General features: G+C 35.4%; 1 protein-coding gene across 2 annotated transcripts in view; it reads left to right on the top strand.

The window, feature by feature from the left end:
- fam189a1 (family with sequence similarity 189 member A1) overlaps positions 1 to 15,685 on the top strand; it is a 346,103-nt gene that overhangs the window by 305,554 nt on the left and 24,864 nt on the right. For both annotated transcript variants that reach the window (XM_031898054.1, NM_001078904.1), the window contains 2 exon segments: positions 8,698 to 8,858; positions 10,748 to 10,883. In XM_031898054.1, the coding sequence (XP_031753914.1) occupies positions 8,698 to 8,858; positions 10,748 to 10,883 (297 nt within the window).

The raw sequence follows: 15,685 nt of genomic DNA, 5'->3' as shown, positions 1-15,685 counted from the left end.
GTCTCTCTTTCTAAAACATCACTTTACTAAACATTGCTTTGTTTTTCTGAAGTTGCGCATAGTGTCCCCGGAAGAAAACTTTGTGTGACTTCGGAATACAAAGCAAAAGCAGTAGCTGAGATTCAACCACAGGCGACTAATCTTTCCCTGGGACATCACCCGCTTGTGCTACTAAATGTTTAGTAAAGTGATGTTTTAGAAAGAGAGACATTTAGGGGATAATATAATGAAAATTCCATCTGCATTCCATATGCTCTAGCTTTAGTAAACCCTTAGAAACCAATCAGCAGTAACCATTTGCAGGTCAGCTGTTAGGAAGCAATGGATATGATTAATTTTTATGGGTTTCTAGACCTGAGTGAACTAGGCCTTTTTAATGCATTACCTGTCCACTTGAACCGATAACCTTAAATCTGCAAGTGACATATTATTCAATGTTCAGTGTTGTTCTCAAATTAAACATATATACTGGGTGCAGTCTATCACAGGTGATAGGATGGTTATTAACAATCTGGCAAATACATACACAATATTCTTTTATACAAAATTTTTTTAAACTAGTTACTTGTAACAAACACTGTATTTTATTTAGCAGTAATTATGCTGAAATACTTTATGCTCTTTTAGGCGATCTTCCAGAATTTTTTCTATTTAGTGCTAGCATTTTCTAAAATAGAGTCGATAATGGACATTTTTGTTCTCACTATTACTTGTTATTTTCTGCCAAAAATATGTCCTTATTCATCTATTTTTTTAATTACTTTTGTTATTCTGGACTTGTGGATGCTGTAATTATATCCTTGGTTTCCCACTAGGCAATAATGTGTTGCTATTTTTAATCCTTATATTTCTTCAAGTGAAAATAGATTCACCCTAAATATTATGTTTTAATAAGTCACTTTTTGACATTACTGTCTATATAAGAAATCCTCACCATTATGTCTAATATGGTTATCTGTCTTCCTCCCAGTCTAGGATGATGGGTGGCAGTTTTAAACTATCACTGGATCCCAGGTCTTAAGTCATCGGATATAAGTAATGATGTTGCCTTGGCAACTGCATTCAATAGGCTACAGTACAGAACTCAAGCAATTACACAATACATATATTTTGATCTACTTTAGAACAGGACCTTATCACAACATATGCTTGCCATTCTGCATAATATACTGTACCCCCCCCCTCTCTATTTATATCATATGTCACTGAATTAGGGCAAGAAAATTATGACTTCTGAAAAATACTGAGCATTAGCATCTATCAATATAAATATAAATTGGCATTATGCCTGTGCACCCCTCAAAGGGGCATCATCGTCATGTGGAAGTGTGTGCCATGTTGTCAGGACATACATGTCCTGATGTCTGTGAATTTTCATGCTGTTGCATCACTTCTCACCACCTATTACTCTTTTGCCACCCTTTAATCTAATATTCCATTCCCTGGATAGTACACTGGCCCAATATAACTGTAAGGAACCCTTAGCGGCTAGCTGGTTTTACTCATCCATGAAGCAGGGGGACCATTCTATGACTGAAAGGGAATCTATGTGTGCTGTACAGGCAAGGATGAGGGCTGAAAAATGGCACTGAGAATGTATTCCAGTTTCATGACAGGCATGTCCCTTTGTATACCACCACCTGCTTACCACAACTGGGGATTGTCACACCAAGCGGTAGTAGTGCACATCGGTCTCCCAGTGCATCCTACAAACAGTGGTGCACACCCTATTCAACTATTCAGTATCCATGTCTGTGCCAGTGACTACTGAAAGAAACATGTCTCAATATAGTGTGCACTTTGCCAAATTATACTGTGTTTTGCCTATTTTTGTCTATAATATATTTTTAAAACTGAATCAACTGATATATTGTGACCATCGCCTATTCATCCTCAAAGGCACATTTTACAGGAAAAATTATTGCCTGGATATAATGTGCAATTTTAAACAATTTGCTTCGATAGTGCTCAAGTTTCAGTATTTCAATTAGCTGATTAAAATAATGTAAATCATTATAACGAGCTGACTTCCCAGAAATGCTTCACTTCCCGCACACATTATTGCCCTCCTCCATGCACTTCACAGACATAACTTAAGTGTCTGCCTTTCTTAAATAGCAGTGTTTTACAAAAGGCAAGGGGAGTATGTAGGTATGTATGTAGATGCATTTATCATTAAAATCATTTTAAAAATTAGTGAAAAAAAAAAAGGAATAGATAAAGTTCTGAACACAATATATACAATTTTAAGGGAATATTTGAGATGTATATGTGTTTAACATTCGTCATAGCCCCAAAATAGTTATACTGAGGGGAATTCATCAATGCATAGTTCTAGTACTAGACTTATTTTTCTGAGCACTGACATATACAGAATGCATGGAGTGAGAGTACTTTAGGGCTCTATCTTGAATTGGGTTGAAACAGGAGAAAAATATCATGTACAAACTCAGATACAGTATTATAATTGGTAGTTTGACATCCTTGAAATGAATGTCTATTTCCTGAAAAGTGATAAAAAAATTATAAAATATATGACAAGATACAAGGAACACTAACTCTTACACAGGTCTAAACTAGTGAGACTTCTAGTGGCTAAATCTAATACAGCATATTTCTATCCGTAATTTGGATCACCATACCTTAAGTCTACTAAGAAATCAATAAAACATTAATTAAACTCAATAGGATTATTTTGCATCCAGTACGGATTAATTATTTCTTAGTTGGGATCAAATACAAAGCACTGTTTTATTTCTACAGAGAAAAAGGAAATCAATTTTAGGCTTTCTGTAATTTGCAGCTTTCTGGATATCGGGATTCCGGATAAGCGATCCCATACCTGTATAATTATTATTAAAGACCTATATAATCGATGTAAAAGCTACAAAACTTTGATCAAGCATAGGTATAATTTCCCTTTTATAAAGGACTTTGTTAAATATCTTCTTTTTAAGTTTAAGGGAGAGTTTTTTTCCTTCTTGATTAGAAACCATAAATATTGTTGTATTTTTATGTAGAGGGTGATATTTCTTACAGCTGAATTTAAAATTGGTCAGAAAAGGAAAGCTGAAGCTTGAAAATATTGCATTTATATTGCTTTATGGCTTCATCCAAATTCATGGTATTGACCACCAGCTTATATAACTCAATGCACCTGAGCATTTTGTTGAAGATTCACAGATAGATTATACTGTTCCCTACCATAGTAGAGTAGTGAAACTCCATTTTATCAAGGGAAGGTCAAACTATGAGAGAGAGAAAAACACAAAATGCAGAATATCATCTCAAGAAAACAGTTTTAGAAAAAAAAGTGTTTGAAAAAGGTGTTGAAATCTTCTATTCTACCAAACACAGAGAATCACAAAATACAAGACATAAAACACTTTCTTAGTAGAAAACTGTACAAATTATTCAGTTGGTCATATGTAGGTATACACCACTCTACTATTATTGACTATACTCAATGTAAAAATATGACAAAACTCATGGAATTTCTAAATAATATATGCTGCTCATAGAATAACGAAATACCCATGCCTTGAGGTTTTCTCTGTTCACTACCTTCTGTAGTGAACACTCCTTGAAAACTAACTTTAACCTACCACTTGGAGTATTTGCATAACATCTTATTTAGTCTTTGCACTTATGAACCAGTGTCTTCAATAGCTGTGTGGTTGCTGTCGGGACATCCTTAATGCATAATATTCAAGTACTTGCTATGCAGTCTGGGAGCCACGTTACAGCTACACTGTCCATGCAGAACGGCTGACATACACCCCACCATCAGTATCTTAGGCAAAAATAGTCTCTCGGTACAAAAGTAGCCCTCACCGCCATATCCTTAGTCATCAGTTAAATAAAGTTCAGTCCTATACTGGAGAGAAACCCAATAATTTAGGTATAATCACACACAAACTCCTCCTAATTATGTATGAAAAGTTACTAAGAAGGGGCAGGAATTCTAAAAAATTCTATATTAATCTTTCTTCTGACTTTCTTTAGAGGCTTATAGTGAAGAGACTAAATCCATACCAGCCGTCTTACTATGCATGGAAATATTGACTGTGTTGTTAAAATGTAACCTCCTTTAACTAAAGCCAAATGAAAGTTCTACCTTTCCCAGTATAGCAGATCATAGATCTGTTACCCAGAATGTGTGGGACCTGGGGTTTTCTGGATACGTATTTTTCTGTAATGTGGAGCACCATGCCTTAATGCTATTAACACATTTAAATATTAATAACAACCAACAGGATTGTTGTGCCACCTGGTGCACTAGCTTAGTTAACATCAAGTGCCGGGTCATCGTTTTTGAGAAATTAGTTGAAAATGAGGAATTGTTTGGTTTAAATATGAAAATGACATTATGCCATTTTGGACCTTTTTTTCTAACAGGATCCAGATAATAGGCCCCATACCTGACATAAGGATTTGAAAAACGAGAACTCGCTGCTTAAATAGTTCACAAAAGGTTGGCCCTCCACATATCTCTTTGGCCTAGCAGCAAAATTGCACATTTAAGGGAGGTGTTTAAAGCCTACTGGATGTTCTTTCTTTTCCGCAAAAAACAAAAATGAGTAACAATCTAAAATATCTTCTTGGTGACCTCTGTAATAAATGCTGGCTATCTGCTTGAGAAAACTGATGATACACATATAGCTAAAAACATCCTAATGCCAACCTTCCCAGTTTTCTAATCAAAGATTCTCCTTTGACTTAACTTTCCCTTTTCTGTAACTACTCCAATGTGAAAAAAACTAGCTTTTAGCTTTATATTTATTTTATTTTCTAAACCACGTGAGCTTGAAAAGCTTTTATAAAACCTTTTATAAACCTTTTATTAAATGATTATCTAGTTAGGAGATACATGCATGTAAAATGACGTACCGCCATTAGGTCTCATGACTAAAAACTACTTGACAGTAGAAATAATGAACCCTCTAGTTCATGAAGCAGGTCCTTTCAGATTTTTTATGTCAATTCCTACCCCATCTGAAAATAACAACTCTCTTTTAGATTTGGCGGATAGCTTTTATTATTAGCCACCAAGTCCCTGGTTTGCAATACTACGAAAAACAGCAATACAAATGAAACCTTAAATAACATTTCTTTATACTTCGAAAAACAAACTCTATTCAATGATGTGAACAGTAATCCTAATAACTTTGGAAATTGGTTCCTGACATTTGCTTTGACGAACCACCTTTTACAGCCCTTAGTTATTTGCTAAGAGAAACAGCTTTTTGAATTTCTTTCACCTGCTATTGTTAAAAATGAAACTCCTGCTAGCTTAGCTTACAGCCACATTCTCAAGCAGCCAAAAGTACATATCAGCCATATCAGCCTGGAGCTAAAAAAAACATGTGCGCTGCAGGACCTGATAGAGAATACCTTAGAACCATATGTCTAATATAAAGTTCTATTGATGATTGTTCCTTGCAGACCACACCCTCTTAGTCAGCCTCTTTTGGCAAATCTCAAAACCTACTGACTTCAATTACAGTATTTCATTGTATTTTGTAGAGAATTAGTTAACAGATAAGACTACACTTGGATAATAACATTTTAATAACAGTATTTTCCAATTTAAAGAAAATCCCCAAACAGCTTTAATAATAATAAGTTTCAAAGCCAAGTATGCATATGAACAACTGTAAATTCAAAGCATCCAAAATTTTTTCCTGCCAAACTGGCACACTATAAGATATGAAAAAATGAATTCCATACTTCCAACCACAGATTTGCTTCTACCCATTGTAATTGTTCTTGAAACAAATGCCAGCACACAAAGCAGTTCTTTAGAACATTTTTGTTTGTTTGTTTGTTTGACTGAGGACAGCGCATAAATTCAAATTCTTTAGAATCAACAGTTACTCTAAGAAAATTGAAATTACAGAAAGAACTGTCTTTTTTATCAAAGAGGGACAGTGTTATTACAAATCTATCCAAGTCCAGATAACTAAACAAGTATGAACTAGCAGGAACTACAAACAAAAAATTTATGGACACATCCATGTCAGAATAGTCAACTTCAGAATTGTTAAAAAGAAGCTAAAGTAAAAACAAGTTACCGTAGACTAGGTGCCATTGTTAATCCATGCTTCCATAATAAGTCAAGCCAAATGTTTCTCCTAACACTAATAAAGCCCAAGGGGGAAATGTCAACTCACCACTGTTCACTGAGATGCATTTCTGCATCATTAAATATCTCATTAGGCAATCCTTCACACACCTACCTTTTCTTTTGCAAATTAGTGAAACGGCGAAAAATCTGCAAAACGTATTTGTCACATTACATTTTTGTCGCCCGCATCTCTTTTTGTTACCCACTTCTTTTTTTGCTGACCGCGTTTTTTTGCCATGACTGCACCCATTTTTACGCAACCACGCCCATTTTTACATGACCATGTCCATTCTGACATGACCATGCCTATTTTGATGTGACTGCACCCATTTTGATATGACCGCACCCATTTTGATGCAACAATTTTTTATTTATTTTTTTTAAGTGCAATGAATTTTCACTTAAGTTTCGCAAAGCAATTCGCCATCATGAAATATGGAAATTTGCTGCGAATCCATGCCTGCTGAAAATGTTCTCATCACTAGTTTCCAGTGCTGGCTGTGGGAAGAATTGTTAGCTTCATCTGAGAGCAACCTCCTATCTTTAAAAGATGAGAAAAGCGCAATTCACTGGGCATTCCAATGTGTTAGGCACTCCTTAGTGAATACAATGGCTTATTTTTCACCCTGCTGTGGTGCTCCCTTTAAAATACACTGGCAGCAGTGCTCAGAGGTAACGTGCCCCAGGTTGGTGTGTTTTTACAGAAGGCAAGTACCATCCCAGGCTAAAAACCAAGCAATTGTATTTACTGAGGGTGTCTAACAAATAAGCACCACACTCTGAAGTGAATTGCACTTTCCTTGTCCAATATTTAAGGCAACTTAAGGAAATATAACAATAATATGTCATTTTGAAAAGTATCCCTCAACTTTCTTCCATTTTTGAGCTGTTATTCACACAGTCTCTCAACACCCAAAGGGTGTAGTTCTGTAAAACATCATACCTTTCAATATATAGCCTTCACCATCAACAATGCCTAGGCCAAAATGTGTGGGTCCATGGGTTATAGTAAATTAGAATCTAAAACCAAAGCTTTGCTGTACACTTCCTTTTTAGATTAATAAGGCTCTAATTAAATGTTTACATTAGTAGGAGCCCATGTTAGTTGTAAAAAGTTGAACAATAAATATATTCTCTGTTGTGTTGCAAATGGGAACAGTATTTCCTCTCTGTTACTGTAATTGTTCACTGGGTGGCATATAGCTGACAGTAATGCAAGCAGACAGCAGAGCAAACACGAAAGCAGTTGTTCAAGCACAATACAAAACTCTGCCTTCAGCAAACAGCATTAGATCACTTGCTTCTAAAGGGAAGAGCTAAAGACCTAGCCTGCAAGTGATCCAACAAAAGTGACATGACAGTAGAACCTTGCCTGGGGGAGAATAAGAAAAGCTGTCCTCTTCAATTGGCTTTAGCTATGATTTTTTTTCCACTGCAGAACACAATGAAGGGGTCACTGGTCCACATTTAATTTCCTCTCCTGAACAGTTCCATCTATGATATGTACCAGTTTAACATGCTAACAGGCTCATTAGACTTCTGCTCTCCTTTGTAATTGTATTATCTGATGCTACTACATTTTACACTGCTTCCGACACTCTTGCAATACAAGGCTCCACGTGGAAATAAATAGATGCATTGAAGAGTGTCTTTCTGACCGGTGGAGCATAGATAATGAAGTTACATTGATGCTGGCTAATAAAAACTGTACTAATTTACAAACATTAACAATTATGTTGATAGGATTAGCTATGTCTTCAAATAAGCATTAACTAAATTTTGTGGAACTGTCAGTTGTGAACAGGTCGGCTCTATATATACACTATAACATCAAGCTGAGTCTGACCTATAGTAGTTTTCTGAACATTCCATATCGCTGTCAAATTCACCCCCACTCAAATTTCACTACTTTAAAATAAAATTCATACAAGATAAAATGGTTCCAATGGTTCCAAGGTTGGTTGAATCTTATTGCAGATTGCACCCCATCTAGTTTAACCACTTCTTCTGATGTCATTTATTTGCAGCTCTATGTGTCATAGCTATTGAGTTACTTAGGGCAAGTAATGGAATAATTGCATTACCATCCAACTACTCATTAAAAAATGTTTTTGAAGCTACATTTTTTCACTTTGTTGCAGTGCTATTTCTTCAATGTGCATATATATCTGTTCTATAAATAATCACCCACCCATTAAGCCATTGTTCATAGGTTCCATCTCATAATTTGGGCCAAGAGCCATAGAAAGTGAAATTTAATACATATTGTTAAATGTCATGATGTGTACCTTCTTGCAACCCTCCCAAACCTAAGATAGCAAAAAATGCCTATTTAAGGATGTTGTCAATCTACACCCCTACACCCCTAATACATGGAGCAGCAGCCTGGCCATGTTTTGTCCTGCAGCATTGTCAACAAAATGTGGGCTGCCAACAAAGTTAATGTTTACCGTCACACATATTTAACAAAAGCCCTTAACCCTCTCTTTTTCAGTTAAAACCAACCCTAATGTATGGTGTCTAATGCAGAAAACATTTACTTCTTATAACTGTTTTTGTTTGTTTTCCAGTTTTTGCCACAAAGGGGACACTCTACAAATATGGACTGCATGATGCCCCATGGAACTATTCTCCACCAAACTCTGGATTTTGATGAGTTTATTCCACCAATCCCACCTCCGCCATATTACCCACCTGAGTACACCTGTACACCAGTTTTGGAGGTACAAAGGTAAGTAAGCCATGTGATGTTTTGCATTAACACTCAATTAAAATAACTTTACAGTTCCTTACCTGTTGCTTCTGAAAGATATTACCTGTATATTTTCAAAAAGCTTTGTGTATATCAAAAATACTTGTTCTGACTATGAGTGCTGTAATTAGTCTTGTCTCTACTTGCATGTAAGATTACTATTCTTAACCCCTCACATCCGCAGAATCTCCATCTATTGGCAAACTGGAGGGAAATAAGAAACTCATAAGAGTCACCAACATTCATACCTTCTTAGTCTAATAAATTCAGCTTCACATTTGAAACAAATACAGATGAATGCAAAAGTGTCCATAGAAGTCAATGGGAGTTGTCCTAGGCATAGTCAAGTCATATTTTGAAACACAAATTTTTTCCAGTTTGTAAACTCAAAAGATTTGAGGTATTCAAGTTTTTTTTTATTCTAGCAAGTTTTCCTTATTAATAAATAAGCGAGCATTTGATTTAGAAAGACAAACTCAAAAATTGATCAATTAGCCCATTAGTAAAAAGTAGAAAAAAAAATCAGTGATAAAACATATTTGCAAATGGTACTGCACAGTTACATTTTATTTTACCAAGTTTGTACTTCGGCAGTAACCCATAGCAACCAGTCAAATGACTGGATTTTTTTTAAGGCAACTGCAAGTTCAGTAATGAAACCAAACATTTGATTGGTTGTCAAGGGCAGCATCGGACTGGGCTGCCATGGCACCAAGAAAAAACCCAGTGGCCCAGACCGGTCCCCACAGGGAGCTCCATTGATCCGCCAGTCTCCCTCCCCCAACGCGCTTCAGGTAAGTTTCATTTAGGCGCGCTTGGGGGAAGGGGTTCAGCCAGGTGTTTGGGGCCCCTGTGGGGTGGGGGGGTGAAGGCTGTGGGGCCATTGGGGGTGCATGGGCCCCTGAGGCAGAAGCCAGTGGGCCCTGCACCCCCCAGTCTGACCCTGGTCAAGGGCTGTTGCCCAGGTGCAAATTTGCCCAGTGTTTATAAATGAGCCCAATTGTTTTTTATTGCACAGATTAATGCAGTAGTTGTTCCTTACTTTTCACAAAGTAATTATTTTTTTAAAAAAAACTAAATATGTAATCTGGCAAAGGGTGCTCAAACTTGCATTCAACTGTATAAAGAGCACTGTTTGTTTCATGGCAAGACTGTCAAGTCAAATTATACAAAAATAAGGGATATTGGATCTTTTTGTATTTTGACCAACATTATCAGTGAAAATCAAATTTTCTTTGACTTTTTTTTGTACTAAAACACTTGAATTCAAATTAGGATTTACAAAAACTCAAATGTTAGATATTTATTAAGTGAAAAAATTTCAAAAAATAGAATATAAAAAAAAACCGCATCTAAAAACCTGTGTGTTCATTTGGAAGTCAAAGGGCATTTTCCTAGGCACAATTTAAAAGATTTTTTCAATTAAATTTTTTTGGAATTTTGGAGAGTTTGCTGACCCATTAAAATGCAAATGTAATGCATTTGAGGTTTTTTTTTCCCAATGCGATCTAATGCGATCACATTTTTTATATTAAAAAAATAAGCAAATATTCGAGTTTGGTAAAATTTTGAGTATATCTGAATTAAAATAAAACTCTAAAGTTCACTATTCAAATTTTAATAAATAAATCCTCTCAGTCTGCTAAAATTATTTAAACATGAAATAAGCCCAATAGGATTGTCTTGGCACCAACATGGACTCACGCAGCTTAGTTACCATCAAGTACAAGGCACTGTTTTATTATTACTGGATAAAAGGAAATCATTTTTAAAACTTAGAATTATTTGCTTGAAATGGACTCAAATGTGCTAATTCTTCTAAGTAGATTTACTGCATGTCACTTGATGTGGTTTTTTTTTTTCCTTAGAGGACTTCATCTGGACTTTCCCCATTCTCCATTCAGTGCGTTATATGATGTTTCCATAAACAGTCCTGGGATTCTATATCCATCTGAGCTCCCACCTCCATATGAAGCTGTCATTGGGCAAACCCCTGCAAGCCAGGTAGGATGTTAAAATATCTATCCCCTAACACATAATGTTTTGTGAGTTATTTATTTAAGATAATTCAAGGTGAAGGAAATGCTAAATCTAAATCTGATTTAAAACTTAATGCCCTAAAACAAGAACGTTATTTTGCTCAAACAAATCTAATTTTTTTAACCATGAAGATGCCCTTTTGAGGGAACTCCTGTAGTCCAGTAAATGCATTAGGCAATAGAGTGAATTCATTGTTTTATTGGACTGGGGGAACTCTGAGCTTCCAAAACATTTCAGCAAGAAGAGGTGACCTGTGGGAGAATTACTTTTCTTTGTTAAGAGGAAATGTTGACTGTTGTAATGGTGTAGTTGCCTGTTCTGGATGAAAGTTCACTGTATACATTCTGTTATATATTACTTAATGGTCAGTTAAACCATTTTCAAAAAGATTGTGCCAACTGTAGCACAACCGGCAGTAATCAACAGCACTGCTTCTGGGGCTGCTGTGACCTAAGGCAGTAGTCCCTATGCGACTCTTTGCCTACCTCTTCAGCATTGGAGTGGTTCAAGGTGGGGCTGCATAACTGGTGATCAGTTATTTTACAAATGACTGGTAAAATGACACTGCTAACATTGATTTTTATACATTGATAACAATGTATAAAACGCTGGATTACATTTAGGCCTTTTGCATGTTTGGGTGTTCTTTTTTACATAGTTACATAGGGTTGAAAAAAGACCAGAGTCCAACAAATTCAACCCTTCCAAGGAAACCCAGCACCCACAAACCTATACTTACCAATCTATACACTCACACACATAAACTATATATACAACCACTAATACTAACTGTAGATTTTAGTATCACAATAGCCTTGGATACATACTTGTTTTGTTTTTGAAAACCAAAAAGCTCCAAGAAAGGAAATTTTAAAGAACAACATAACTATGAAAAAACAATTATAATATGTAGCAAATGGAGAACGCCCCCTCGTGATCACTGTGGGACATAGCAACTAAGAAAAAGTCTCAAAAATAAACAATTTTATTTCAATCCATTAAAAACATGAATAACCCCTATAATTAGGCCACATTTGTCATTTGAGACTTTTTCTTAGTTGGTTTTGTTTTCTTTTTTCTTTTGCTGTGTATTGTGTACGTCACTTAAAACCCATACAGTACTTGTTATAGCTGTACAATAAAATACAAGTGTCCCAGAGTCATTGGTCTTGACCTGCTTGCTGGAAATGCACACTGTAATAAAGTACTGCTAGTAGCCTTGTTATAAAACAGGATAAAAGTGCTGTTTTAATAAGAAAAAAATGAGTACATATATGGCTAGGAAGCATAACATAACTAATAGAAACACATCTTTTTTGGTTTTACCTTCTTTGAGTTAAGATATGGTGCACAGCTCATATCATGTATATTTATGTCATGAATTTGATAGAAACAAGAAGAAAATTGAACTGATAATTGATTAAACACACATAAGATATGCACTACACAATTGTAAATTTCAGCATGAATCAATTATCTCCACATAGTAGGATTTTCTATGCTTTAATTAATACTTTGATTTTTTTTTTTAATTCTCTTAAAAACTTTCCTTTATTTATTCAAGAAGAAAAGCAATGCAACCACAGTTCTAGATAAGGACTCATGCTGGAAAATCCAAACAAGTTTATTTTGCAAGTTATTTCGATGTGATCATCTTCTTAACTTGAAAGCTTAACTATATATTTTCTTAAAAAGGCAATTATTTATACTCCCTAGTTACACATGGAAGCAAAATACTTGGCTTCAGGGGAGATAAATTTGAAACTAATGCTTAATATGTTTGCCGGAAAGTTGTGCAGCTCAACTCATACAGTCATAATTTCTGTTTAATGCAAGTTGCTGAAAATTCCATTTGTTTTACCGTTATACTAATTGCGTTTTTAAATTGATGTAATATAAATGATTACTACCTTATTTCAGGCTTGCATTATTTATACTCACAGGGATCCTGTTTGCCTACAATATGCATTGTTCATCCTGACAGAACTCATACCTCTGAAATAGACATCTTGCGTAATGTTTAGAAAGTAGGACACTATTCACACAATTCAATTTGAGCAGCAAGTCAGAGTTTCATTTGTATCACTATTTCCCTTGAATGTTTCTTGTTACTAGGGGTGAGCAAACTTTTCCCCCTGGTTACAGTTTTTTGTTGCTAATTCTCACTACAATTTTGCCATGTGACCTGTTTCACAAAAACAAGGAGATAATTATTATCTGCCCCATGTCTTTCACATCAACTAGTGGGATGGGAACCCTCTCAGCCCAACCCCTTTATCTGTGTTGGGTGTGAATTTGGAAGAAATTGGTAATATGGAAGTTTTCTTTGTCTATGAATAGTTGTAGCATATTAGAAATGAGCTTCTCTATCTAGGTAGGGCAGTGTATATGCAAAATGTAAAAAAACAGAGGCCACAGTATTTATTCACATTTTATCAAATAAATAGAACCTTGCCAGCCTCACCCCAAGGCAATACTCAAAGCCAGAATTCTATAAGAGATCCCTACTATGCTCTGCTGTTCCTTACTGAAGACTTGAGATCAGCACTATGTCATTATATCCACCACTGAGTATTAGGCTGCCTCTACCTACAGAGAGGATGGCCCCAAACTCTGCTACCAGCAGGAGCTGCATCTCCCACCATGAGAGAAGTTAAGCAGCCCTGCTGCTGGTCTAGTTACATATGAAAGTATAAATTAGCATTTACATTACATAAACTCCATGGCAGCTTTTTTGTGACAGTGACCAATGTACTCTGCGGTTGGCATTTAATGATGTCTGATCAGAGTGAGCAACCCCCTAGTAAGTACCTAAATGTATGTATATGGGGTATACATGTATTGTAAGGCAATTTGTACCAGCACCAAAGGACTATTCAAGAGGGAATATAAGAATATAAATACAGGTATGGGATCCCTTATCCTATATGTATAATACAAAAATATGATTTGTTTGCATGAAACACTTTTCATGTAGCTACTGGGTTATTTAAAAAAATCACTGAAAGGAGACTTCTTTTGGAGAATAAATATTTCTCTTTAATTACTAGGGCTGCTTAATATTTTAATAATAATAATACAATTATGGCACTGTGTTTATTAAGGCAAATGCACCTACGTGATTAACTGTAGAGTCTATACTCAATAGTTAACCATGTAGGTGCTTGTATCACAGTGGGACTGTGCAGTATAAAGACAACCCAGACTAGTAAATTAATTTTGCATATAATTAAATGTATCTTAAATAGGCATATAATTACAGGAATTACAACAAAATGGGAGTTATGCAAAGGGGATTTCTTTCTCTAGCATTGCATTATGGTGATTGACAGCAAGTTTCAAATGCATTACATGGTGGAGCAGCCTGAGGACATAATAACTGGTGCAATCTGCAGGCGAAGCTTTAGTAAATGAGTGTGTCAGCATCTCCTATGATGGGATTCAGCACTCAACTATTTGGTCTTTGCAAGCTTCTTAATATTGAGCCTAAAAATGCACACTATAATGATGCCAATGTGCTGAGCTAGGTAGAAATCTTTAGCATCATACCTTATGAACACTGTATGTTAAAAGGCAGATCTATAACAACATTTCATGGATACCAATAACAATAATATGGTTTCTGCGTACTGATTGGGAAATGCAATATTATTTATAATTCTTGTGTAACATAACAGAGCTTAAATCCATAAGCATTGTACCTTTGGCTAAAGAACATTTGTACCTAAGCATGACTGCATATATTAGGGTCATCATATATAAGGTTTGTTTGTGGTATAAGGCCCATGAGTGTCCCATATGTGTTTAGCCACATAAGGCTCATCAGTTAAATGGAGAGGTCTATAGAGATGCATCTGACTTTGTTATATTTGAGTAACTGTACATATTAGAGTTTCCAAAAAGATTGGTCAGTTAGAGGCCAATTGAAATTTGAGTTTTCTTCAACAAGTCAAAATATTTTTTTTTGCAGTAAAAATACCAAATTCGAGATTTAGCAACTGCCGAAAACTTGAATATAAAAATTCAGCATTTAAAAGCTGGCAAATTTGTGCAGACGTCAATGGGAGTTTATTAGCAAATTAGAGATTTATTCCAGATTCGGCAGACTCATTGAAAATGATGCGTAGATGTGATTTCACTACATTCAAGTTTTTTTTCCATGTTTTTCATAAGAAGGACTTCAAGAGATCACAATTAAGCATTTTTTCAATGGAAAAAAAATGTGATTTTTCGATAAGCTGCAAGCCAACTACTATTAAAAGTGGACATGAAACATAAAGCTAAATTTGTTTATTTTCTTAAAACAGAGAAATATAGAAATATAGCAGTAATGTAAATTATATATATATATATAAGCAATTGCTTAGTGCTGTCTTATTACTAAAGAAAGGATACAGCTTTAGGTCAAATACATGTTATAGTGGCATCTGATTCATAATAACACGTAATGACATTCTTTAAGGGATTTTTCTAATACAACACGGATGGTTTCCTCCCTGCCCCCCAACTGACAGGCAGTCATCTTCTTAAAAGAGCTTTTTTTGCGTTCTCTTGTGCAAATAGCCTGTCTACTCATCTTAACAGCTTCTGGGGGTCTCTTCAGTACTAAAAGCAATTTGTAGAAGCCATAGTTACATGTACAGGTATGGGATCCTTTATCTGAAAACCCATTATCCAGAAAGCTACAAATTACAGAAAGCCTGTCTCCCATAGACTCCATTATAATTAAATCATTTGGATTTTTAAAATTGATTTCCTTTTTCTCT

Source organism: Xenopus tropicalis, chromosome 3 (assembly GCF_000004195.4).
Source record: "Xenopus tropicalis strain Nigerian chromosome 3, UCB_Xtro_10.0, whole genome shotgun sequence".
Taxonomy (NCBI): Eukaryota; Metazoa; Chordata; class Amphibia; order Anura; family Pipidae; genus Xenopus; species Xenopus tropicalis.
This window is presented reverse-complemented; position numbering and strand designations above follow the sequence as displayed.